This window comes from Clupea harengus, chromosome 12, assembly GCF_900700415.2.
Source record: "Clupea harengus chromosome 12, Ch_v2.0.2, whole genome shotgun sequence".
NCBI lineage: Eukaryota > Metazoa > Chordata > Actinopteri > Clupeiformes > Clupeidae > Clupea > Clupea harengus.
In genome coordinates, this window is record NC_045163.1 from 14,471,590 (window position 1) to 14,499,528 (window position 27,939).

Genomic DNA, 27,939 nt, shown 5'->3' on the forward strand with positions numbered 1-27,939 from the left:
TCTAACTCTTCAACTCCTCACATGTGATTTATTCACCGCCCCATGGGAAGCGCACACACAGACTGGACAGACACATACACACACACACACACACACACACTGTCTCTCTTTCTCTCATAACTTCTCCTCTTGTTGTCTTTCTTTAAAGCAGCAGTACGCAACAATTTGCCACTTTTTGAGGTGTGTTTTTAATAGCATCTACTTTTGGTATCATCTTCAAATTCATTCTGATGGTTTATGGTTTTGTGAAAGATAGATAAACACACCTGTCACTCCCACTAGCCGTGCAGGCTAGGTGCTATGTACTTTTGTGGTTCGGGCCGGAACACTCCAAGCCATCACAGCATGACACCACCAACAATATTGGCAAAGGTAGCCAGCTAGCATGTTAGCAAGCTTTTATCAGTGCCAACTGGGCTGTTTGTGGTTTTTGCAAGGTTTTTGCATGCTTTTTAGGCAGGTAGCTCGCTAGTTTTAGATCAAAACTCCATTATGCTTTAATGTATCACACACTCTCACTCGTTCTCTCTCTCTCTCTCTCTCTCTCTCTCTCTCTCTCTCTCTTTCTCTCTCACACACACACAAGTATATCCACACACAGAGACATGCAGACATGCATATACTTTTGCTGTCTCTCTTTTCTCTCTGTCACTCTCTCTCTCTCACTCCCTCTCATCTCACACACACATATACATCTGTACACAGGCTCTCACACAGATATGCAAGCATGCACACACACACATGCAGCAAAACCCCTGAGGATCCCCTCAGACCACACAGTGGATGTTCTCTGAAGTCCTCAGGTACGTGTCACATGTGTATGATATTAGAGGTCTCAAGGCCCATGAAGCAATGCTGGGGTTTCAGACACATTGGCTTTAGTCTTGGAGAAGGTGATGTGAACAGTGTAGCGTGCATGATTTCTGCTTTTGTCATTTAGGAGAGAAAACAGACCAACAGACAGTGGGTGCTACCTTACACCAAATAAGGTGTTGTGAAAATTGATTAATTAATTCTGCATTTCGTCTTTAAACATCACCTCTTATTTCCATGTCAAATTAAGTATTTATTGAGTTCCATCGCCACATGAAGCAAGTTTTCCTTCTCAATGCGAATGAGAATGCATTCCAAAATTATGACGATCATAGAAAAACAAACCAAAGTGATGATGCAGTGATTGATTCTATTTTTCCCTTTCACATTTTCCTAAAGCCTTTCCAAGCAGGCTACTCTCAACCCATTTGTTTTCATTCTATAGTCTGCATGGGCCTCGCAAAACAAATATGTTACCACTAAGTAATTATTTGTACATGCTATCCTTGCATTAGTTGTTACGTATCCGTATCCACTCCCTCTACCTGTTGTTCTGTATTCAGGCTCTATGTAGTCGGAGTTGCGGCAACACATTCCACCATTTCCCTCACTTCCTGCTGTGACTTATAGCCACAGGTTAGCTAACAAGTTTATTGTAGAAGCATGTTGCTCTTTACCGTTGTATGTCAGACTAATTAGCTGTCCACTCTGACCCTGTTTTCATCGCAAAACAGCTTGACAAAGGCAACGTTTTGCTACATTTCGTGCCGTTCCGCCCAGTCTGTGCGTAATCTTGTGTGTTTGTTCAATATTTTTCTCAGAGCTGCACCCTACAAACAAACAGATGTTTAGTATGCACGCAAGACATGGTACAATATTCTTCAAAAATGTGCCAGTGTGATCCTAAGATTCATTTAAATGCATGTTGTGGTAAATTGCGCTTTACTGCTGCGCACACGGATGCCTGCGCTTCTTATATGGCTGGCATCATAGGTCACTGAAATGAGTTCTTGTTCATAATGTGGTTTGCCCAGTGTAAGGACCTAGTCTTATTAGATAGACTTACTCGACTAGCCGACCTGCCAAACACACAAAGGTGGGGCTGTGGTCCTCTTAATTCACTGATTTGGGTGCCTGTAATGGTGTGCCCCTTATATGGCAAGCTCTCGACCTGTTGCTGGAGTTGTTGTCAGCACACATTCATCCACTCCTTTGGTAGTGTGATCCTATCTGTGACGTTACTAGAATGTGGTATAGATTAACTTCCCTCATTCGACTTTAAAGTTTGTCAGAAAACCTGGAAGAAGAAATGTATGGTTTCAAGTCCCAATTACCAATTTTCCCCACATCTCTTGAAATGTTTAAATTTCATTCCGGTATATATTAACCGCAAACTTTTTATACAGAGTTGTTCGTCATTTCTCCAAACATATGTCTGCATTCTAAATCCTATCTTTATGGTTATATTAACAACCTGCTGATTACTTCACAATGAAAGGTTTATACAAATCAGTTGTTCTTGCGACGTTAGAAAATATGCATAATGGTCGTACAAAACAAAACTTTTTTCGTTTCGCGTGTTTGGCGTATTTTCTTTGCGCAATGACCACACAAAATACAGTACTCATGACGCGCAAAACCCTATTTTATTTATGAAAAAATTAAGAATGGTATGCCCTACAGTCATTGGGACGTCTTAAAATGTGTAGAATCCATGATCTCAATCAGTTAATGAGTGGCAGGTTTAATTAATTGGTGGTACTCGGAGTTCAGAAGGCCGAGTTGTGTGAAAAGTTCTCTCATCTCCAGGGCGGATAACAGTACTGAAACAAGCCTGTTTTAAACTAATCTTAGGACGCGCACAACTGTCAAAGATATCTGGATTCAATTCACCTTTTTAAGTGGCCTGGTATACTCCTGGTATCACTTTGCAAAATGCAGACTGGACCTAAAAACAGCTTTGAAAATGTGCTGAAACGTGTCAGGTAAAAATTGGCACTTTCTAGCAGAATATGAACGTTTGCGTGGGGTGCAACTCTTCTTAGAGTGAATCATATTACAAACATGTTGATGTTGTCATGTGCCCTTTATGACCCAGTAAACTATTTTTAGTGGTTGCCAGAAGCTAAGCACTTGGATGATATGACCAGAATTTCATGCAAAGAAAAATTGAATCTCAGAAATGCTGAAAAGTTGGATATTTATTATTGGTAATTGGATATTTTTCCATGTCATCCAAAAATAGAAAAATTCAGGCAAGCTAATTATCTGCAAATAAGATGAGAATATTTTATATTTTACAGATGTTCCTCACTTTTTCCAGAAGTCAGTAATACTTCATGTGCATAGTTCCAGAATACATGTATTGTCTTGCCCACATACCTTCACACACACTGGGCATCAGACTTGCTCGTTTTAAATATAAGCCGATGATAAAATCTTGTAGTCTAACTAAAAGGTCTACTAGCCAAATAAAATGTTGGATGCCACATCCGGATGCAAAACTGAACTAGGTTCAACTTTTTACTTGATGTTTTTTACATATTGTTCTTCATTAGATACTACGCCTTCGTAAATCTACTTAAATCGATCCTTGGTATAAAAAAAAATAAAATAATAATAACTCGTCTTACACTAACCTTTTAAAAGCACATACAGGCTCTTGCTCTACTGTTGTATGAGTGTGTTATTATTGACCTAGCCTACGACACTGATACAATCAAACTTCAGTACATAGTAGGAAAAGTTTTGAGTGGCCTTTTACACCTTTTACAGAAAAAGAAAAGTTCATGATTTTATTCATCGTTGCATGACCTTGGCATTAAAGAAAGACCAGCTTTGTTACACACACAATCATTTTGCATAATTAAGTGTCACAGCCTTACTGTTTATTGGCGTAAAATAAAGTCACGTTTTTGTACTTTCTAGGATGATGTAGTCAATCAAAATGTGTATCTTAATAATTGTGGCAGGAGACAGTAGTATAGTATCCTGGTAGTAGTAACTTAGTAGTAGACACACCAGGAGAAATTTGGTTACACAGATGAAGTTTCAGCTCCATTTTAGTGTAATTAAATCGCTGTCGTTTTCACAATTAAGTATCAGAAACCTGAGTTTTGATGAATAACCAGAATGCTGTTTGGCATGGGAGACAGCAGTGTACCAAAACATCAGAAGTAAGGAGTCACTGATCTTGAGGTACACAAGGTGTTTGTGGAATGATGACATTTTGTGGTGATTTTTTTTTTTTTCAAATATGAAGTAGTGGCCTTGCTGTAGGCAAATTTATCATCGACGATACTCTAATCTTTAACTCCAACTGCAACTTGAATGGCTGGAGTGCTATTTTTACTTTAAAATGTTTATGATGAAAATGCTATATGATGCACTTTTTAAATTATTCTACCAAATATTCTGTTAATTATTCAGCAGAATATTACCCAACTGAAATTCGTCGCGATATACTATCAAAGTTTTCTTTCATCACGGTTGACAGAAATCGTTCGGTGCTTATTTTGATGTGTGCAGATTAATGTATGTGCAAAGGGGATTGTGGTGACAGTAAGTGTCTTGTTAGTCCTCTTGCGCAGAGGTATAGGTGCAAACTGGCAACATGATTTGAAATTAATATTACATTCTGTTAAGGGACCAAATGATATACATGACGCGTTTGGTAGACTCTCTCAAGAAAAGAATAGTCTTAAGATATTGCCAGGGGAAACAGAGCTAGTCATGAATTTTGAAACCCACACAGTGAACGTGTGTTCACTAAATTGAATCAGTATTGAAAGAACACACTGCTAAACACTAGCGAAATATCGATTCATTTCACGGTTATACAATCATCATTGGTTAATGTGATACACTGGGTGTTTTTATTTCACTTCACTAACAATATGTTTTGGAAACCGCGTTTAGTGGGAATAGCATAATTTGCGTCACTAGTGCAAGTATTGTTTATCTAGCCTAACTAGTGAGAACACACTTACCCGACATTACTCCTGGGTTATAATTATGATGCCCTTCGCTCTAGTCTGCGGCACTCCTTTGGTTACGCTGCCAGGTCAGACTATCTCTGAGTATAGCTGCTGTGTTTTCTCTCGTGGAATTATCGACGGGAGAGTGCGGTGCCTCTGAGGCAGAGGAGTGACATGCAGCTCAGCTCATATCTCGCGGACAGCTCTTGAGATGCGCATTGCCCCCGGGGACCGCAAGAATTACTTTACCATGCGAGTTCGCTAGATTGCCATTTTAACACCACATACAACAAGCTCCCTGCTATTTTCTTTGAACCGGCCGGTTATCAGACGCTAGTCTATATTTAGCGCAGCCTGAAATGAGGGTGCCTGTGCCACTTGCGCTGCCTCCATTCTCCTAATTGGCACGAAGCAAAATGTGTTTTAACAATGAAGAGGTATTTATGTACTCACAAAAATATCATCAATAACACTGTTTTGACGTATTTAATGTAAATGAAACACAATTTGGCCTACTGCATTGGTAGCTATGGGTCACAGTTATTACATAGTTATAGCACATATCATGTGGCCCAAAAGTGGAAGTGATACCTTTATGCAAACTAATAGTCAACTCTGTATTATTGGGCTACGAGATTATTCTGAAGTGGCTAGTGAAACATATTTGGTCTAAACGGTATTTGTCTTTCATCTGGGTTATTGTACAGTGATAACTTAAGCGTGACACATCATAAGGAGCTTAGTCATGTAATTAATATGACATGTTAGCGAGGAGATATGTGTTGCCTGCAGTCCTTCAAACTGCAAGGAGAACATGAAGACTTGAGTGTGCTGTGGTTAGCCAATTCATTTGTGGTCTGAACGAAAAATATGAATGGGCCCGAGTACTTGCGTGCGTGCATGTGCATGTGCCCAAGGGTTAGTGGTAGTGTGGATGTGTGGAGGCTATGTGTGTCGGTGGTGGGGAGATGCCAATTGCCAAAAGCTGGCATCTTGAAGGTTTGAAATGGACATTGTGATATGCACACACAATATTGTATTTTATTGTGCGTGGACACCTAGGGCCATTTGAACAGGGAGTTGGCCTACAATGACGTCTGAGTGTTTGTATCTAACCATGTAAGGTCGATGCCTTCCTCCACAAATGGAATCGACTGCCAAGGGTGCCTTTAGGTTTTTGTAACAACATAGATTGTACACTGTATTTTTTATATACCCCCCTAGCCATAGCTTCAGTCCAAATATCATCACCATAACAAGGTGTCCCTGTAAGTGCCATGACTGGTACTAAGGGGTGACCAGAAATCTGTAGATCCGTCGTGTCGACCATCTTGTCACCTCCAAGTGACATTTATTCTGGTTTCATTGGCGACTGCAACCCGACACGACTGTTTACTTAAAGTGTTTCTATTTTTATGGATACAGTGAGAATTCCGTGTTCCAGTAATTGACCGCACAAGAGTAAGTTACATTCAGACGGGATGTGGATGGGAGGACAGAAAAACCTTTTTTTTCTGGTGTAATTTGAAGGGTTGCTACACACTCTAGGCTGTGACCGTCGCGAACGGAGACAACTTGCCTTTAAGCTATAATCGCGATCGTGCATCTTTGTGACATTTTCTTGATATCCTCCTTAATTTGTTAACTTTCGAGCTAAAAAAAAATCCTATTGTAAAAGGAACCATTCATTCTACATCGTCATGTAGAATCGACGGCAGGAATTACCATGAACAGAAGATTAATTATGCTTACCAACATATATTGTAAGCTTTGTATGCTTTCATTGCATAATTAATGGTGACAAATCTGGACAAGAGTGACTGTGTAGAAATGCAGCTATTCCCTTTTTTCATAATAAAATCATTCATATGGAAAATATCTTCGTTGGTCATGTCAAAAAGATTTGGAGGAACGCGGGGGGGCCAAGGGAATGGGGGTGGGGACACGAGCGCAAGCTAAACTGAGGATGGACCAATGCTGTTTCAGCACAGGCTTCATACACTGAGTAGGGCCGACTACGTCGTTTGCCTCCGCGTTTCCGCTTTAGAGAGCAGCAAGATTGGGCCAGTAGAGAGCAAGCTCTGAGAGAGAGAGGGTGAGAGAGGGAGGGAGAGAGAGAGGAAGGCGGTGACAGACCTGCTCTTGTAGAGGACTACTACAATGGTATGCGCGATCACCAGGGCAGGCTTTCTGGAAAACGGTCCACAAGGTTAAAATAATAGGCCTACATCTCGTCGTAGTAGTAGTTACTGCTATTTACCCGCTGCGATCCTTTTAATCATTCGCTCATCAAATCCTTGCAGTCATTTGGTCTTTTGGCACAGAAACATTTTCGGCTTGCATTGAGAGGACGAAACCCAATGGGTTTGCTGGGTAGCATTCTGCGAGCTACACGCTTGGATTTTTTCTAATAAAGGGAAACTTCATAAGCACATCGCTCCTTTTGAAGTGGGAAGATATCGGTTTGGTAGCTAACGGATTCACCGCACTGCAAGTCTCACAGCAGAATACAAGGTAAAGCGTTGTCCGTTGTCCGCTGTCCATGTTCTCGTCTCTACAATTATTGGTCCACTTATGGTCATTGTTTTTCCAGTCCCTTGCGGCCCTCGAGACATTTCGTCAAATAATGTCTTTGTGAACTGGTGACGGTAAAATAAAAAGACAACATTCATTGTTATTTGGAGATCGTTGAGCTCACTATTGTTGGTGAAATACGGCATTCAAAATAGTAGCCTACTACTGGCTTCTTACAATAGCCTACTAAATTCGAGGTTTAAAATAATCAGTGTGGTTTGTGTTGTGTACGCCGCTTGATGTCGCGTAAAGGTTTGAAACAGTTGATCTCGTAGGCTATAATATCGGCCTAATAAAGCGATTTGTTTGTTTTGGCTGATTGCACGTGTGGACAGTAGCCATTATCAACTATAACTGCTTACTTTTTCTAGCCTCTTGTCCATCTATTCCATGAAACTACAAACGTGAAATACGAACATTATTTTGTAAGTTTGCTGGAATAGTAGCCTGCGTTTATTAAAATAGGCTGGGACAATTACCCTGAATCATCACAAAGACAGCAGCAATAATAACTTCATACATAAACAACCATTGATAACACCAGTGCCGTGTTAAAACCCTGATAATGCGACCATATGACACAGCCTACTTAAAAAGACTTTTGCCTTTTTTAAGCGCACAATACCTTTTTTTTAATTGATTATGTCAAAATGTTAACTCACACCGAATGGTCAATATACGTTGTCTGCTTGGAGGCCTATATGATGCGCGCGCGTGCGTGCGTGTGTGTGTGTGTGTGTGTGTGGGGGGGGGGGGGGTCCTGCATTCGTTTGCGTTTCGGTGACAGTTTATCTGCTCATTCTGCAATTGGTCTGAATTTTAGATGCTTGGTAAATTTGTATCCCATCATGATGAATATGGTTAGCCTACATGATTACATAGCTGCAGGCCAATAGCCATCTCGGGAGTAGTGTTCAGCTGGTAAAACATACATTTTTGTTTTGACCTTACCCTCTGCTAAGTCAAGACATTTGGTATGGACTGTATGGTTTTCCAACTCTGCCTGCGGCCAACTTAATGTTTAATTCTAGCAAACGGCAAGCTTGTTGTTCACTCCTTTCATCCCGATCTGACAGTTGGAGCAGTGCTTACCAGGCCTCCCGACATGGCGGACAACGAGGAAGCGTTTGGTGTCCAGAATTCGCCCAGTGAAACGGAGTCGAAGGATTTACACACTGAAAGTAAACCAGAAAAACAAAATGGAACTTCAAGCAAATCTCCGTCGTCGCAGACAACTTATATTCAACAGGTTAGGCCTTTTCCATCTCTTAAGGGTCTCTGCCTATAGCTGCAAACAAACTGACTGTATAAAAGTAGTTTAAATTCCCATGCCTATATAGACTGTTTAGAATGCAAGAAGGCAGGCTCTAAACGTTTTTTTTAGTTGTCGGTGGGGTAGTTGTTGTTCTTGTGGCTGTTTATCTTCTATTTTGGTTGTTTGGACGGTCAGTGAGATGTAAGAATATGTTAAACACCGCACACATATCTTGTTATATACTTTAACCTTCACGAGTTAGCTGAAACAGGCTATTCATAATAAAACAGTTGAATATGGGGAAAGGTATACAGTGTAATAGATATGTTATAAACACAGTTGTTGTTTATAAGTGAGTGTTGATGTTTAAATAGGCCTGGCATAGCCTAACTCCAACCAGGTAGTACATAATTTGCAAAAACTAAATTGCAAAATAATGTAGCATTGAAATAGTATAAAAAATACAATCTGCATGTACTATATACTTTTAAGAAATAACATGGACTTAGCACAAAACTCGTGGTCTTTATTTTAAAGGACTTGTCCTTTAGCTTCCTTAGCTGAAATGAATGCAACCATTTGAACAGACTTGTATAGCCTACATAATATTTTCAAACTACAGTAGGCAGTTTGGCACAAAGTTATATTTCATGCAAGGCGCTGTATTTTTATTTATTTCATGTTGTGTATGTTTAGTATTCAAATTAGACTTGGTGCATTCTCACGATTTGAGGGTTGTTGTTTTTTTATCTGTATTTTAAAGGGAATGGAAGGAATTAAGGTATACTTGCATGAAAGGGAGTTGTGGGTGAAATTTCACGAAGTGGGCACAGAAATGATAATCACCAAAGCTGGAAGGTAAGATACACATTTTCCTCAAAATGGCAAATTGCACCAGTGTTGCTATTTTGCGCTGACATACATGCTTGTTTTCTCCTTTGACATAGGCAGGTGAAATGAAAATAGCATAGCCTTCTCTACCATGGACTGACACATTGTAAAGTGGGAAGGCCTAAAAACAACATTGGTTCTTTCGGGTTGTTTTGGTCACCTAAAGCACTCAAAACGTAGCCTACTCTCAATGTTCTGTTTTTTTTTTTTTTGACATGTGGCATAAACGACCTGGAATACTGAGCAAGATTATCTTTTTTTTCTTTTAGAAATTCTGATGATGGGGAGAGTGATTAATGTAAACTGTTACCATGTGTGGCAAATACCTCAAATGATGTAGGACGTTTGGCATTGTCCACCTCATTTGTGTATATGTTATAGAAAATATCGCTCGGTTGATAATGGAACATTTCTCGTTCTCTGGACAGTTTTGCTCTCGAATAAATTAAGGCTGACTAGGTGGTTATGAAACTTATGAATGCCATTTACTTAATGCCTTGTGTTTGCACTGCCGAACTCGGTCTAGGTTGACGATAGACGACACAAAAAAAATCGTTCAAGACTGAGAAGGAGACCATTACAGTTACAGGAACAATATGGTTTGGGAGGCCAAGGCGTGAGCGAAGCCATTCAATGCCACCTGCCTTACAGTCAGGATTATCGTCTGATAGAAATGGTGCCTGTACAGTGGAATTTTGTTGACAATGAATTAGCGCTTGTGCCGTTGAAAAGACAGGTTCATGTAAATGTTCTGAGATTGTATGGTTACCGGTTGATTCAGCTTAGGCACGGGTAGAAACACTTTTGCAACACAGGCAGGCCTAGAAACATCCTTTTTCACTCTGTCACGACGGATCGTTCTGGTGTGAATCCAAAGAGGCGGATGCACAGAATGTTTTTATGTTTTCGGTGTAGGCCTATTTATCCAAACCCTTCTTTGATTAGTGTGTTGTATGCCTTGCGTGTGATTAGATAGCTACGTGCAGTCAGAATTAATTTGGTACAGCTAAACCTATGAAATTCTGTTTGTAATCACATTTATCTAAAGTTATACTCAATTACAACCGTTGAAATTGTTGCATTTTTTGGGCTCCATCTGTAAATTGATGCACTCTTTTAGGAACAACCCTGACGACGAGTTCACTCCCAGTGTGATTTGTGCGAAATAACAAATCAAATATAGAAAAATATACTTTCATACTCCCGACAGCTTCGACCTAATATAACTGCGCATGCCTTTAGGTCTTTTAGACAACTATGAATGTATCTGTAGTCTAGTACGGTGGTCCGTGCTCATGTTAACAAATTGTCTTGCGGGTCTCAGGTATTTATTATTCATTAGAGCTGTGTCGCCGATAGCCAACCAGTGTGCTGTCATTCAGTAAACTTTGGTATGTTCTCACACTGCTGCATAAAGCGGCCTTTCAATTCAGTTCAATTTACTCCGTTTAACTTGAGGCATATTAACCATTCCTTTCCACCCAAACCCTCAACCTCTGCTCTGCGTCCTCAGCACATGGGCCTCCGTCCAACCATGCTGAGGGAGTTTGCATACTGTAATAAATAGTCCATAGTCCTTAGTTAATGCAGCTGGTTATACATTCCTCTTTGTTTGACCTAATGCTGAGAAACGGTATTTATTTATCGCATTTATTTGTTTTGGCTTAAAGGGGATACTTGATTATTGGGCCTGTATGTTGGTTGCAAGTTCTTAGATGTTATTACTAAGAAACAAGTTCCAGCGAACCTTATATTTTCATATGTTAATGGCAAGTAGGCTATTTGTTGTAACATAGGGAAGGTGGAAAATTCCCAATGTAATCAGGGAAGTTAGCTGTCTGACTTTCTTAAACTTTTGCATGAAGAACACGCTTATATAAGAACAGCTCAGCATTAGCCTCCAATTTTCCAATTGGATTGCTATTTTCAAATTTTTCCTTATAGTTATACTTCATTTATTTGTGATTTGGAGTAGAGTTTTCATGTGCTAACTATTACATTAATGTGATACCCTTTCTGCACTGGATTCTAATGGAAATACTTAACCTATGTAATCGAATTAAATGGAAATCTAAATGTTAACTGTCTATACAGATACGCACCTTATTTTTTTTTTTTGATAATTAGTTCAGATTGTTGGCTATTTCTACCAGCCGTGGTGTCAAACAACAGGTTTGCAGCCAACGGTCATTGACGTAGCATGGCAGAATGATCATAGTATCTACTCATCACTGATGGTATAGGATTTTGTCTGTCACCCAAAAAAACATTTGTGGGTTGAACTTCGCTTGGCAGCGAATTATTATTTAAAATATTGTAAGGTAACGTTTGAGTTGACATTTAAAAAAAAAATGTATGGTGTATTATTCAAGGTTAGACTTGACACCACTGTATACAAGGTTTTATACAGCACAAAATGCCCATACAAGTTTGTATGTTCAGTATATTTATTGGCTACTGTATATTCTTGCATCGCAAAACTTACAATTCAGTAACATTGTTTTCTTTCTTTTATGTATAGGCGAATGTTCCCCAGCTTCAAAGTAAAGGTGACTGGACTGAACCCCAAAACGAAATACATACTTCTGATGGATGTTGTGCCTGCGGATGACCACCGCTATAAATTCGCCGATAATAAATGGTTCGTAAGACACAATAGCTGCCCCTGTGGTGAATTTTAGGCATCATTTCAAGGACTCCTAGTTTGCATTCAAGATGATTTATTGATTTATTTTAATGGGAAAGTGTATTCGTTATCCTGAGGAATAGAAGCATTTGATTCCAGAGGCATAACTAATGCAACTATGTCGAATAACCACTCATGATCTCAGTTTGCAGTACCATCTTATTTTCTACATAGACAAAGTTTTCAAGAAGTACAGGATGAATCGTTTAGTCTCTGTATGCAAAAGACATGTTGAGACTCAAAACGGAGGCTAGGTTATGAAATGCTCCAAAAGACCTCACGTTTACTGTCCTTAAAGCAAAGGACGATTGTGGCTTTTGAGTAGGCCAATATACAGTCAATGCTCCAATTTATGAATTAATTAAAGAATTATTTTGCTTGGCCCCTCAGACATAGAAAATCAATTCTAAATGCATACTAAAAATATGCTTGGGTAAATAAACGTTCCTCTCTGACATGCTAAGCAGAGATGGTCTACTGCGTGTGTGCATGCATATATGGGGGGAGGGGTAGTGGAAGTTGCGGAGTGGGGATTTCTTGGCAAGTATAGTCAAAACTAAATAAAGGCGAGTGTCTTCATTTTTTGTCAGTTGAAAATGACCAGAAGTGCAGGAACGAAGACCTCTAAACACTTCTCTTTGCACTTTTTGCGCAGTGCTTGCAGCTACGAAAATTCTATGCCTGGTTAGGGTAATGGCCGTATTTTGTAACCTTGTCTCACCGAGCCGTTTTAGGGTCAGTGGCTTTGAATGGACGTGTGTTCAGTGAGGATGCATCAGCCAATAACTGATAATTACCTTTCCTGTTCAGGCTCTGGAACTAATCGCCCTTATGATCAAACACTGTTGTGTAGGTTTACATAACAAAGCGACTTTTCATACGCCAGAGCGGAACCCTGCAAAGCAGCTAATCTTACAATCTTACAAATTCCCACAAGGCAAATAAAAAATGAAATAATAATGCTGATTTCATTTTTTATTAATTTTTTGCCTTGTGGGAATTTGTTATTCAGATAAGAGCAGGCCAAATCTCGGTCACTTGGGGGCATTAACGAGAGTTGCCCATTTTCGGCCTACCTGTGTGTATTCATATTAACCTAAGGCTATGGTAATTGAAGACAAATTCATCCAAAGGCCTCGTAGTATATAGAATCAACTTAATATATTTTTCGAAATGAAGAATTATCTCATTATTATCTATTAGAGAATTTGCACTGAAACAAAGTATATGGCTAAACCGAGCCTAATATTAACACACACCGACATGTGTCAACATTTAATATCTAATTGCTTTAAAGGCAGAGTCTGTTTGTCAGCAGACAGATAGTAGCCTACCTTCTTCCCGAGGTTGGTAGGGTTGTTTGAACAGTAACGGTGAACTTTAAATGAACGTTTGGGTTTTTTCTGCAGGGCCGGCTCTCCGAGGTCGGTGTGAGTTAAAATGTTGGATTTTTGTGCTGTGGTTTAGGTCCGTCACAGGGAAAGCAGAGCCGGCGATGCCCGGGAGGCTCTACGTCCACCCCGACTCCCCCGCCACAGGAGCGCATTGGATGAGGCAGCTTGTCTCTTTCCAAAAGCTTAAGCTGACCAACAACCACCTCGATCCCTTCGGACACGTAAGTATATGGTTGTTTTAAATTACTTTTGACTATTTTGTCTTCAAGATAGTGTTGTTGATTTTTAAAGCGCTTGTTATGCAACATTAAACGACGTTTAGGTGTGGTGCGAGAAAAGTGCCATGTTATCCTAAGCTAATCGTTTAGGCCTATTAGTTTAGTGGCAAGACCCGTTTTTCTTTTATGGAAACTTTTGTTGAAACTAATCTTTTGTTGCAACAAAAGTTCTAATTTTGGCGAATCTTTGATTTCTTTGATCATTATTAATCTCTCACAAGTCCTTTGAGATAGACATAGAGGTCCTGGCCTACACACAGGCATTAGCTGGCAATCGTCCAATCATGAGATGTAATTTTAAAGATATATGCAGATCTGTGAACATTTTATTCTGTTTAAACATCCAATGGTTTGAAACAGTGAAAGTGTGTTTTGGAATTTGGAATAATGGATAATGGTTAACATCACCCCCATCACAGCAGTAAATGTTGTTATGGTGTTGCTGGATGAACATCATGGATTTTCCATCTCTTTTTCACGGGAGTCTACGTTTTCGGATGTGTCAAAACATTAATGATTTTATCATTCATAATTTAACATAAGTCATCAGAGATAGAAATGCTATGAGGGTATCGAGTAGCAAGTGCTGTGCAGTATTTCATAGTATAATGCTGTTTACAAAGGTGTTACAAGTTTGAATAGAACCAGAGAAGCATCCTCCCACTTATTCCCTCCCACACCCAGGACCCACAGTATTAGCAACTCTCAGCTTAGAAAAGAGTCCATAATGACAGATTCAGCAACAGTGTCTTGCTCTGGTTTTCGTTATTGCACCATTACTTATAAGTCAGTAGATTTGCATGCCGAGCTATAAAGCCTGAACTGACAGAGAAACCTGACCACAATGAGGCTGCTCTTAACCAGTGAGCTGATTGATCCTCACTGTGTCTGGCCTTGCTCAATCCTGAGAGTTTCTTTTTTTTGTGTTTTGTTTTTTTTGCTTTTGTCTGCCTAAATATGGTCTCCCAGCCCATGCAGTCCAGTACAGTGCTGTGCTGTGCTACTCTGAGCTATGTTGTACTGTGCCACTGCTAAGTACTGATCACAAAGCACCATTGGCCCAGTGTTTGTTCGGCCCGATTGTGCTTGTTCTCCTGCCAAACCCCAGCTGGTAGGTCGAAACTGGAGCCAGCCCGGAATGTGAGCAGTGTTGTAAATTTTTTGGCCCAAGTGCAGTTTTGATTGGTTGCAGTGGTTCTTGACTTACAACACCCCCACCCACCCACCCATTCAATCCGTCCCCCATCCCAAACCCCACTCCCCGCTTCCCTCCCCACCAACCCAACCCTTCTGTTACCCCTTTTTTTCTGCAAGTGCACCATGGGATTCCTAAATGAAATACTGGTTCCCCACCAAAATAACAATCCGTCGACTTGTTGTTCCAGGTGGTTGGAATAATTTTCATGGCTATTTATAATTACTAGCTTTTTGGAGACGAAGCAGAAGCAGGATAGCCTTGTAGACTGTATCCAGTTAGCCAAACATCAAAACAAGCTTGTCCAATAGAAATCAATTTGAATTAATGACACACACACACACACACACACTCACGCACGCACACACACACACACACACGCACACGCACACGCACACGCACACGCACACACACAAACACACACACACACACACACACACACACATATCACAAGGCAAAGTAAGATGGAGCCTGAAGAAAAAGGCCATGTTTTAAAAAATTGCACATTCTTGCACATGCAGTGAACACAGGGAGAGCTGTAGTGAGAGGTGGTGGTGGGGAGGGGGAGTGGATCATTTTATTTCCATTAAAGTGTTTTGATATTGACTCCAGCCTCGCACGAGGCCAAAGAGTATCTCTTTGATCGTGGCCCCCACATCAGTCATCCCTTCAATAGGCTTACGCATTCTTTCCCAGCCTCGGCAAATCTCTAGAAATTTTGTCCGTGCGTGAGGCAAGCTTTGGATAACTGTGCTTCAAACTGTTTATGCTTTAATGACAGTGGGAGATGAGCAATAGTCAAGGGTATACAAAGCCTGTTAATCTGCTGGGCTTCAGAGACCCTGTGATGTCGGAACATGAAAGCGGGAGGGCGACCACACGGGACCCCTGGGTCATCCCTCACTATCATCAAGAACTATCATAGCCAGTCTAGGGGTTTGGGGGGGGGGGCGCAGATATAGACCAACAGGGCACACAAGGAGCAGACCAGTGCTGCAGACTGACTGGGTGGTCCCCCCCCCCCCCCCAAAAAAAAATCCAGCACCACTAACAGCTACTCGAGCATGCTGGGAAAAACTGTCCCATCTCCATCGGCTGGGCCATAAGGGTAGATTCCATGATATTCTGATGGAGTGAGAGACAAGGTGGTGCAGAAAAGGGAGAGGGGGTCGATCACTCAGCATGGGCCGCTGTCTGTGTTCACTGACAAGGCCAGGCCTGAGGAGAGGCAAGGCAAAGCAAAGCTGTGCTTTTGTGGGTAGCCCATGACAGTGTGCTGCCGCCCTCCTGTTCCCAAACGTACGTAGAACTTATATTTTCCCTCACAACGCTTCAACAGGAGGAAGGATTGACGGATGGCTGTGATAGCTGAAGACCACCTCACCTTGGGTTTTCGACCCGGTGAAAAATGAATGAAAAGAATGCTTCATTTCCTGCTTGCTTACAGTAAAGAGGATTAGAGTATTTAGAGTGTTTGAGATACTAGCCAGACACACTGACCCACAGAGAGGCACTAAGGGTATCTGTGTATGTACTGCCCACAGTGAGTATATTGAGGTGGACAGCCATGCTATGATCTTACTACAGTGGTTATGTCATATAGCATGAGAAGGGCAAGACTCATTTGCCTTCATGATGATTTATTATTTATCTCTTGTCTTTTTTCCTCTGTGGTTATGAGTGGTCAAATTTAAAAAAATATCAAGAGGAAAATGAGTAGGCCTCCGCCAGATGAATAAGCTGTTCTGTATAACTAGACCACCAGTATCTGACTTATTCAGGAGGTCAAATTCATTGTTTATCATATTTAAAAAAAATCACCATCTCTTCACCAACGTCTGTGCAGTGTACTGTATTGGAGGCAGCTAAATGGGGCAGACCTACAGAAACACAAATGCCTCCGGACTTGAGACCCTGCAGGGGGAAAAAACGTTTTGTTATCTCTATGCTAAAGTGGACTTAATGAAATTAAAACCCATCAGATTGCTCACGGCTGATGCCCATGACTCCCAAGTACGTCAGAACAATTAGACTAAGGCCCGCGGATGAGAGAGGCCTCGCGAGAGGGGCGCAGGGCCCAAGTTCAACTGAGTGGACAGCGTCTTTGTGTCGCCAGACGAGCCGGCAATACAGCAATAGCACCGCGGACTTAGTACAAAACAGGTCAACGGAGGTCAGGAGAAAAGCAGGGGAAGGAAAAGGTGTTCGAACATGGCCGCGGGAAATGGAAAAAGAAATAATGGACCAGCCACCGAGAACTGTGCATGATTTGTTTAGGCTGATCCTTCTCCCGTGGCAGATTGTTTAATGATGGGCAGAGGCAGTGGCCGAGGTAGTTGTACATGGACGCTGTGTTCCACTTCAACCACAATCGTTCGAGAAAAATATGACATGTGGCATAATGTTGCCGTGATTTATGTTACAACTCACTACACGTCTCCATTGGTATGATAACTCCAATTACTTTAACCAATGTCACCTGAAAAGCAAAGAACTATTGTGTTGCTTCAGTGATAAGCTATTGGATGTGACCTTATACCATACCTATAGGGCAGCGTTTCAAGCTAAATAAATTAAAGATTTTAACCAGTTGATATTATTCCTTGCAGATTATTCTGAATTCTATGCACAAATATCAGCCGAGGATCCACATCGTGAAAGCGGATGAGAATAATGGATTCGGATCCAAAAACACGGCGTTCTGCACTCATGTGTTCCCAGAGACGGCCTTCATTGCAGTCACATCTTACCAAAATCACAAGGTAAGTCAGCTCAGTGATCTTCTTTATAACATACGTCAAACTTAAAATACTTACAATAACACATATTTAAACACATCTTCGTGTCTGTTCTTTTTAATGAAGCAGCGAGGCTATTGAAAAGCTTTAATCTCACATTTCTTTTTTTTCCTCATTTAACATCAAGAACGATTAGGCTATTCGATCTTGGTGATCATATACTTGCCTATGTTGAAATAAGTGGCTGGAGATGACTTATGTGTGTTTAAATAATGGAAACTAGTGAACGAGTTGAACAAAGTTTTTATAATGAGGCAGGTAAATGGGTCCAGTCGCCACAAATGGACACAAATATAGTGATAAGTCCATGTAACAGAACACCAGTCTTATGTCTGAAAATCAGCATACTCAGCGCACTGACACATGTCAACGCTCATGGGCCAAGGAAACCGCATGTTCGATAACCAAGCAGAGACCCTGCATCTCAAGGGACTTTTCAGACATTTCAGTCAATGCCTCAATAAGCAGTTTCAAGTAGTAGCACAACAGGATGAATAATTGAAAGAAAAAAACTCTCCGTGTGTGTGTGTGTGTGTGTGTGTGTGTGTGTGTGTGTGTGTGTGTGTGTGTGTGTGTTCATGGTGTTGGACTTTCCTCGGACTTTTACACAGAATAGTTTAGTTTAGTAATCATAGACGGCTGCTCAGTTAACATGCAGCCAATTTACAAACAACTATTTATAAGATTTTTTGTTGCTAATTCGATCACAGGAAAATAAGTTGTTCTGTACGTGTTCATTTCGTTGTTTGCAAGGAAAAGGCCTTAGGAATGTAGTGTGATCGTCGTTCATAGGCCTAGGCCTACCTGTATACTCATTTGAAACCGTAGCCAATGCAACTTCAATAACTTCACAAAATAATTAAGTCAAATAATTGAAGAAAAAAAGAGTATGCATAGGTGTGTTCTGGTAAATTAGTTTCATAGGCTACTCGAATTTCAGTCGCAATCTGTTACGCAAGTCGCTTTCATTAATATAGAGACTTTTTTTATTCATGAACATTCAAAAAGGAGCACAAGAGGGAAAGAGGTGTAGTGTTGTTAGAATAAGCGACATCAGTCAAATAATGTGAAGGTGTCATTGTGTTTTCTGTATGTAACTGGGGTGGGTTTCCCAGTAACGGTGTCTCTCATCCTTTTAGTACGACTTGAAAGGTATAGCTTACCTTACAAAAGTTGTACATTTCTACGCGTGTTTCGCAAATCATCTCTTTAGAGTTAATCTAAAAGAAACCTTCCTATGTATACCTTAAGAGGCTGTCCATGTTTCTGAAATCGATTGTCATTCACGTAGGTTTGAGCATGCGTGAGATAAGTATGATGGACTTGACTCAGATTATAGCGCAGGTGATCATTATTAGAAAGAACATCAACAAGATATACTATGCAATTCAACATATAAATGTTCCCAAATAAGGACAGCTCTAGGGTGGATGTTACTCATAGATTTGTATTCGCAAGGAATTAAAAATCGACGGCCAATTAATTAGGGAAGACCAGGTACAGTTGTAACAAGGGGACAGTTGTAATTTGCTTAATTTCTGAGCTCTTGTCTAACGTAACGCGATGAGACATGTGTGATGGCTCAGTCTCAGTCTTTGTCCAAAGTTATACAGACAGAAGTGGCTTTGTGGGGCAAATTTGTAACTTTAAAGTTTTGCGCAAGTTTTGACTTTGCATGCGTTTTTACAGGAACACAAGTATCAGCTTGTGATTGTGACCAGTGATTTCCGAAATGGAGTTAGTATAATTATTAGCTGCATTACAATGTGTTATATTCAAGTTATCTTATGTTTGCCTTCGGCTGAGAACAATTGTAAAACGCAAGTGTAATTAACAAGCGAAATAAGGCTACCTAGGCTACCCTTGCGAAAATGAGACACCCTTGGTTTGTAGGCGATTTTAATATCTCACTGGCATTTTGAAAACAAACGCTGTAAAGACAACAATTTACAGAAAAACTCTTATCCATGGTTTGAATAATGCATGTCTGTTGACGTAAATGTTACTCTACCCCTTCAAACTGGCATGTTACAATTATTCTTGGCCCCGACACGTTACATCTGTCCCCAAAGCACTCACTGCATTTAGATGAAAATAAGAGAAAAAGCAAGGCACATGTGCTAGGATTAGTGAAGTTAATATAGAGACGAAAAGTACAAAAAAAGCAAAAAGTGTTACAACGGTGTCCCCTACTGATGTTCTTTCTTTCTTTTTACTTAATGCAGCACAAAATATAATGCAATAGGCTCTTGTCAGGTCGGTGTCAGTGCATACGCCAAGGCACTAACACAACATTGTTAAGCCTTGTTTTTTTTAAAACGTTTGTTTTATCTGAAAACTGTGTTAAGATATAGCTATGAGTGGTCCAGACCAACCTAGCGAAAGTATGTCTTAGAGGCCTATACCTTAGCTAAGGTATAAGGACGCTCTGGGAAACACCTCCAAACGTGAAGGTACAGCAAGGTATACCTTACGAATGACGTAGCGTTAAGAAGGCTCTGGGAAACCCAACCCTGAAGAGTAGACGTTTTAACTGTTGTAATTTGAAAATCACATACGTTTCATATAGGTTTTAAGTGTATGTATTAATTCATTTCCAGCATATTTTTAAGGGAAAATTATACTTTTCTAGAGATGATATGGAAGATATGTGGTGCTGTGAACGATCTGTAACCAGATGAATCAAGGGCAGATATTTTTGATAGGCCACGTGCCGGCAAGGTGGAGGGCTAACAGAAGTTTGTCAGGAGGTGTTATTAGCTAGGCTATCTTACATTCGCAACTGCTCCTCGATAAGCAAGGTCAGAAACCTCGTCATTTTATGGTGGCAAAAGTAGAAGCGTCTATTTAGGTATCCAACGAATGAGATGGAGAATTTCGTCGCCAAATAGATATTTATCAGGCCTCGGCCTACACAGGTTGGAGGCTGAAGTTTGGTGGTGTAACGAAACTATCTTCATTTTTGTCATTAAATTATTTTAACTCAATCTATGAAGAACTTTCTGAATATCACTTCCCGATTTGACTTTTAAACAAGGGACATGTACCTGTATCATTAAATGATTGGATATATTTGTTGGATGAACGCAGCACGTGGCAATATGAACATCAGCTTACATCTCTACAAACGGTTTAATATGGCTCAGTTCAAAAGTTTAACACAATATCTTCACGTTTCTTGTTTCACCTGTTCCAGGCTTATGCTTGTTTCATTGCATCTTTTGCGGTGCGTTTTGGCTTCAGAACTCATTGTGGAAAATTCCTAAGTTCCTATTGTGAACTCCTCAAAATATCCCTTAAAATGATTTTGCCCAGTTATTTCTTTAGACGGCTATGCATAGGCTATATGTCTGTTTCACATCCGTGCTTTAACTATGTCGGTGTCAAGTTTTAATGTGGGACAAGGGAGGGCGCAGGAGGGGGCCGAATACCGGTAATGTCTCCTGAGCCAATCAAAATTCTGTGCTCCTAACAGGATATGCAACTGGCTGCCACTCACAGAGAACCATTTAATATTAGAACCGGTATAATTAACATTGATGGAATTTGGATAATTGTCGTTTTCTCGTGTTATTGGCTCTTGAGAGAGAAACACAACACAAGTTTGACCATCACCCATAGCTCGAGTGTTCAGTTGATTTTTGTGAAATCAATGTCACCTAAGAGAATACGCAATGCAATGAATCACATTAGCATCCTAGATAATAATAGATTTGATCTCAGAATGGCAGACTACTTATGCGAGAGAGAATAAACTATTCAAGAGCCCATATTCTAACATATGATTTTCTAACATGTATGGTTGTATCTGAAATCTCTTTAGCTAGCCTAGAACACTCTACCTTCACAGAATATGTCTGTCAGTGCCGTGAGTTTGAAATCACATTTTGTCTCTACTCACAAATGTAGATTATTTTGTGTTTTTACCTAATATTGCCTCAAAGATATTTGTCAAACTAGTTAGAAGCACACGATTAATATATATCTTGAGTTTTTCCGGATGTTTTCTGCGATAGAATACAAAATGTAATGTCAACGATTCATTTTGTCCTGTTTTAGTACAATATAGAATGTTTCGGAGGGGGTTCATGTTTTTGTCTTCCTTTGAACAACGCCTCCAGCCTTTGAACCACCTGATGTGCGTAGCGACCAGTTGCTGGTTACTACTCTTCAGTCATGTGTATATATTTGTAGCCAAAATTTGTAACGCAAAGTATATAAATAAAAACAGGCTTAGAAGTATGTAGGGAACCTTCAACACACGGGACAAGCGTATGTGTGCCAAACGCGCCATGCGTTTACGAGAACCGTGAGAGGTCCGTGTGTCTCAACAAGGAGATATTTTACAAGGTTTGGGTGAAAGTGAGAGCCAGAGCGTAAGTTGACGTCGTGTTGGGAAACACACCGAGCTAGCCAACTAATTACCTGCCAAGTAAAGCGTGGCTGAAGAAGGGATATCCTCGCACTGCCTGTAACTCTGCGTAATACCGTGTAACCCCCCTTTACAGGAGTCCTAGGTTCGTTATGTCCCACTGGCGAAAATACAGCAAATTCATAAACATTCGCCCCGGAAAACGTATAGCCGCGGGATGATGTGTGTTTTCATGGAAAATATGTGTAATCCCAGTTTTATATTAAATTTAGTTCATTTTTCAGCACAGAGTATATTTAGCCTGTTTTGAAATAAATATTTGTTTTTGATTCGCTCAGTCTGGTGCTTTATTTAGTTTAGTGCGTCATTATTATGATAACAGAATAGCGGTTGATTTAAAAAGTGAATTTGTGCGCTCAACTGTCCGTTTGATCGGATGGTATTTTTGTCCAATGTTAGGGATTCAAAATGTATTTGATGATATACTGTTGTAATCCTTTAATTTAAGTATACCTATTAAATTCCAGCACCGTCACATATTTGTATGATGTCGAGACACGCTGAGTTATAACTGGATAGGATTATGGGAAAAGGGCGCTATGGACTACTCTTGAACATTTTCATGGGGATGGTTACTTTTTGGGGGGAAATAATATAACTACTAGATATAAGATATGTATTATTAGATATTATTAGATACATTTAATTTCACTGATATGTTTTAAAACACGCACACACACACATATCAGTCAGTCAGTTCAACAAAGAAGTGGAATACGTCGGAGTTACAGCCGTTTTAAATAGGAGAATAAATCAAGCTTAAATGAAGCCATGTTTTTAAACCTAATAACATTTAAAAAATATGTCAATCTATTTTTTCACTTCGCGCTTTAATTACAGAAAACAAAAAAAATACAGCTCGTTCATGTGTTAGTTTCTGTTTTAGGTCTGAAATCACCAATACAATTTTCCAGATTTAGACTTGGATGTTGCTTGCTGGTTGTTGCTGCAGATGTGCAGATTTTCCTCATATTTAGGAAGCACAGACATTTACCAGGTTTACATATTTGAGTTGGAATTTCTACACAAACCAACCAGCATTTTGTTGAGAGTTCACAGAGATTTAAAATAGAGATGTAGACTGACACATGAGATAAAAAACTACAGAAACTTATCTCTGAATCTCCAGTGAGAGAAAGCCAGGGAGCCCTACTGTCATTGAAGATCCAGAAAAGCCTATGCAATGCCTACCAGCAGAATGAGGCATATAACGCTAAGATGCATAATGATGCAAATCCTCCATGTCTTTTTTAGATAACCCAACTGAAGATTGAGAACAACCCATTTGCAAAAGGCTTCCGGGGAAGTGATGACATGGAACTGCACCGGATGTCACGGATGCAAAGGTAAGCAAGCGGGAAGCCAGCTTTTTTGCTTAGGAAGGTCCCTAACTGAGTGAAATGACCCGGAGGTATCTAAGTTGCAGCCATGATAAGAGAATTCTCTAAATGCTTAGGAAAGGTGCTTCAGTGCTTCCTTTCGTATCTCCTTCAGCATAGGATACACTGGACCATCCTTTACGAAAGGAAAGGGTATAATATCGCCGCACAATTCCTTGCAGCAGCAACAACAACCCAATCAACAATTCAATCAACATGACCCACGTCAATAACATCCGCCTACACATAATTATTAGCCTACTGTAAGTGCAGGTCGGATTCTCTTAGGACCACTGTTGGCTTTGCCTAAGTCCTTTTGAATTCTACTTCACATCTTTCCCTGACCTCATGACGTTTTCCAACGAGGTCAAGGAAAAGTGTTTAGGAAAAGTGAATAGGATGGTCTTTCTGACCATAGCCCGAGTGTTAGCATTCGTCAAGTGGCCAACAAAAGGCCTATATATACCCCCTACCCCCCACCTTAAACTTTCTCAGAAACACATGGGGACAGACATCTATGGTCATGTGCTTGTGCAAGAGCAAGGAAAAGTCAATAAAGTTGACACTTTTTCTGTCCTCCTTTTCCTTTAACCGGAAATAGACCCTCTTGAGGACCGTTTTGCTCAGCCCGTCTAAATCTGCTGGGCTCATTCCCTTTACAGGCAGAGTGAAAGGCATCTCTTGACAAGGAGAGGGATTGGTCACCAGATAAGCAAATGGTGACAGGCTTTCAGATCCTTACAGGGTCAGTGGAGCTGTGCTAATCAATGCATGTGGGGCAAGGCACGGTCATTACAAGGCAGAGGCAGAAATGACAATTTTCTTTCCCCTCTTTTTCCTCTTCTGCGATGCATAAGCCCTTGTGATGTAAGTGTAGCTCCTTGAGCTCAGGCCAGGCCTTATGTGTCGGAGGCTTTCATGGTCGATCTGGCTCGACCCTCAATCGCCACGGCGACATCTCTGCTTCACGCGAAAGCGGGCCCTGTCTCAGCCATCGGGGCGGTGGAGGGGAGATCCGGAACAGTTGTCTGAAGCGAGCGACGGTCGATCCGGCTGGTCCCAAGCCGGCACCAAACACCACATGGCTCAGGGCTCTGATTTGCTCCAGATGACGGGGCCACAGCGCACGTCCACGCCGTGTGGAAAAACACTTTTTCAAAGGAGAAAATCTGGTCTGAAGCCCACACCTCAGCCAACTAAAGGCATTGCCTATACTGCCAGACGAGAGAGAGGGAGAGAGAGAGAGGGGGAGAGAGAGAGGAAGTATCTCTCTACATTGTGTAAAAAAAGTGACAAATGAATATTCACATAGAGCTAAAGCAGACTTATCATTGCTTGTGAAAGGAAACCATCCTTATTTTATTTCCCAATCCATTTACTGATTCAGCCTCCTCTCTCGCCATCTAGCAATGATCTGGAGTTGCAATCGCAGCAACCATATCTGTTATTCTCTCCTGACGGGTTTTTTTCAGACAAGGAAAATGAATTCCTCAGCCCAGGCGATGAGACACACGGCTGCTATAATCCATAAATCACCGTAAACACACACCTGTGATGTAACACGTGTCCTTGGCTGGCGAAAAGGCCTTACCACCCCTCTCTCTGAGAGAAGCCAGGCCCTCTCTTAACAGAGTACTGTGGCCAGAGCAGGTCTGGACTTGGTTAGGACTCTGGTCTGCAGAGGCCTCTTTGCAAAACCAGGTCACTTGTGCGAAAGTGAAAAAAAAAGACAAAGGAAGGGGAAAAAAATCAAAGAAAGAGAAAAATGCGCAGGGATGTTCATGAATCACTTAGAGTCATGTATCTCTCCTCATCTCTCCACCGCAGACCAACAAATGGGTCTCAGACTGATGTGACTGTCAGAGGGCTGTTCACTGGTGCGGCGTGTGGTTAGTTACTTTTCAGGATGGTTGAGATGTGTGGATGACAGATTCCATGTAAATATAAGTCAGCTTCGGGGAAGGAATCAACGCAGAGAGATTTTTCTTTGCTTGACCCCCTGGTTTCCCCCTCTCCCTCTCTCAACATCTCACTTTAACCATTTATCTTTCTCTGTCTTTCTTTCTCTCTCCATTTCTCTCTTTTCTCTCTCGCCCTTCTCTTGCTATCTCTCTTTCTTTCATCTACCCTTCAATATACCCCTCGTCCTTCCATCTCCTTATCTCCTGCAGCAGTAAAGAGTACCCGGTGGTGCCCCGCAGCACGGTGCGCCAGAGGGTGGGCACCAGCCAGAGCCCCTTCAGTGGCGAGGTGCAGGGCATGGGCACGGCCAGTGGCATGGCCGCCCCGTACCCGTGCGAGAACGGTGTCAGCAGCACCTCCCAGGACCTGCTGCCCCAGACTGGCTCCTACCCGCTACCCCACGAGCACGGCCCGGACTACCACTGCATCAAGAGAAAAGGTGGGCCTCTCCTCTTTCACCTGCTGACAGAGAAAAGGTTTACTGCGTGTCTGTAGAGAACCCCCTCATGAGTCTTAGTGGTGCTTTGTGGTGGCACTAATTGATTTGTTTATACTAATTTCCAGTTATTAACAACCAGTTTCCGCACCAAGGAAGCCACAATATACCTCCTATATTTTTGGAAGGACAAAAATACATATTGGCGTATTTGTACTGTCTTTAAGAACCTATTGAGATTCCTTTAGCCTAAGACTGTACTGCACTGAGTAAATCAGTGTAATAGATTGAAGGCATGAAGGCATGTGTGTCTATGCCTCTTCTGTTCCTGCTGCTGTTTGCACCGTTCGTTCAGTGCAGAAACAGGAGTACACACTCACATCTTATCACCTAACAGTGCAGAACTCTACAGCAGAGAGGTTTCAGGATGGAATGTAAGGGCTCGCTTTAAAAGTAATCAACTGCAGGGAGTAAAAAGGAGTGTATTTTTAACGAGCTAAACACTTTACAGGAATGTAATTAATGTTCTGTGAATGGTGAATTTCATAATCGTTACTCTCTCTCTTTCTTTCTGTTTATTTCTCTCTACTTCTCTATCGTTTTGCTTCTCTCATCTCTCCCTCCCTCTTTCTCTCTCTCATTTTGTCTCCTTCTATCTATCTCTCGCTCTCTCTCTCTCTCTCCATAGTGGAGGATGACTGCCACACAGGCGATCACTCCTACAAGAAAGCCTACATGGAGAGCTCCTCCAGCGAGGAGGACCATTACTATCGGCCTGTGGCCTACTCCCAACCCCTTGGCCTGGCCGGTGCCGGCGCCGCGGGGCCCTACCGGACCGAGGCAGGCCAGCGCCAGGCCTGCATGTACGCCAGCGCCGCACAGGGGGCCGAGCCCGTGCCCAGCCTGGAAGACATCAGCTGCAACACCTGGGCCGGGGTCTCCCCCTATGGCAGCTGCTCGGTGGCCGGCATGCAGCCCATGGACCGGCTCCCGTACCACCAGCACTTCTCGGCCCACTTCACCTCGGGCCCGCTGGTGTCCCGGCTGAGCGGGGTGGCCGGTCATGCCTCGCCGCAGCTGGGGGACGCCCACGTGCCCATGTACCAGGGCACCATGGGGCCACACCAGACTCTGGCGGGCGCTCGGCAGTGCAGCCCCGGCGCAGCGGGGCTCCAGTCGCCGGGGGCAGGGGCCGCTCCCGGGCTCCAGGGGAACGAGTACTCGCTCTACCCACACAGCATACCACGCACACTCTCACCACACCCGTACCATGCTGTGCACAGCGTCAGCATCATGCCCGAGTGGAACGAAGGCAGCTAACTGGCCAGGAGGAGGTTCCGGAAAAAAAGGGTCAGAGGCAAAGAGAAGGACTAAGCTGGGAGTTAAGGAAGAGTTCGGGTCAGCAAATTCGTACGTTTATATCTTGTACATATGTTATTCGAAGGAGAGGAAGTTACTCTACGTCAGACCCACATGGTCTTCTGACATCAGTGTTTGAGACCGTCATATCAAGAAGATTAGAGACTTTGAAGTGAGAGAAGTGAGGAGCATTGACATCTTTAAAGAGGACTTTTTTGGAAGTCTGAGCAGGCTGGAAAGATTTCCGTCAGAGATTTTCTTTTCAGGGTTGAAGGATCATGTCAGTTTGTCAAGTTTATGTGTATAGTACAGTATCACGTGGAAAGAAAAAAGATAAGCTATAAGCTTTTCCCTCTTTTTTTAAAGTGACTGACAGAAGCACACGCCTACAATTACATCACCAGACCCGTTTTTAAAAGTAATTTTTATATTCTATTTTTCATCTTTGTGATGTGGTATGTTTTTTTTCTGTTTAGATTTTTTTCGGTCTTTGTAATCTGCAAATATGAA

At 41.6% G+C, this 27,939-nt stretch overlaps 1 protein-coding gene across 1 annotated transcript; it reads left to right on the top strand.

Moving 5' to 3' along the window:
* Positions 1-6,708: 6,708 nt before the first annotated feature.
* Positions 6,709-27,704, top strand: tbx5a (T-box transcription factor 5a). Its single transcript, XM_031577693.2, has 9 exons — positions 6,709-7,304; positions 8,441-8,613; positions 9,383-9,477; positions 12,032-12,151; positions 13,664-13,811; positions 17,673-17,825; positions 23,548-23,639; positions 25,844-26,073; positions 26,759-27,704. Exons 2-9 carry the CDS (start codon positions 8,470-8,472, stop codon positions 27,388-27,390), a joined length of 1,614 nt encoding a protein of 537 aa, XP_031433553.1. The 5' UTR covers positions 6,709-7,304; positions 8,441-8,469; the 3' UTR covers positions 27,391-27,704.
* The last annotated feature ends 235 nt before the right edge of the window (positions 27,705-27,939 follow it).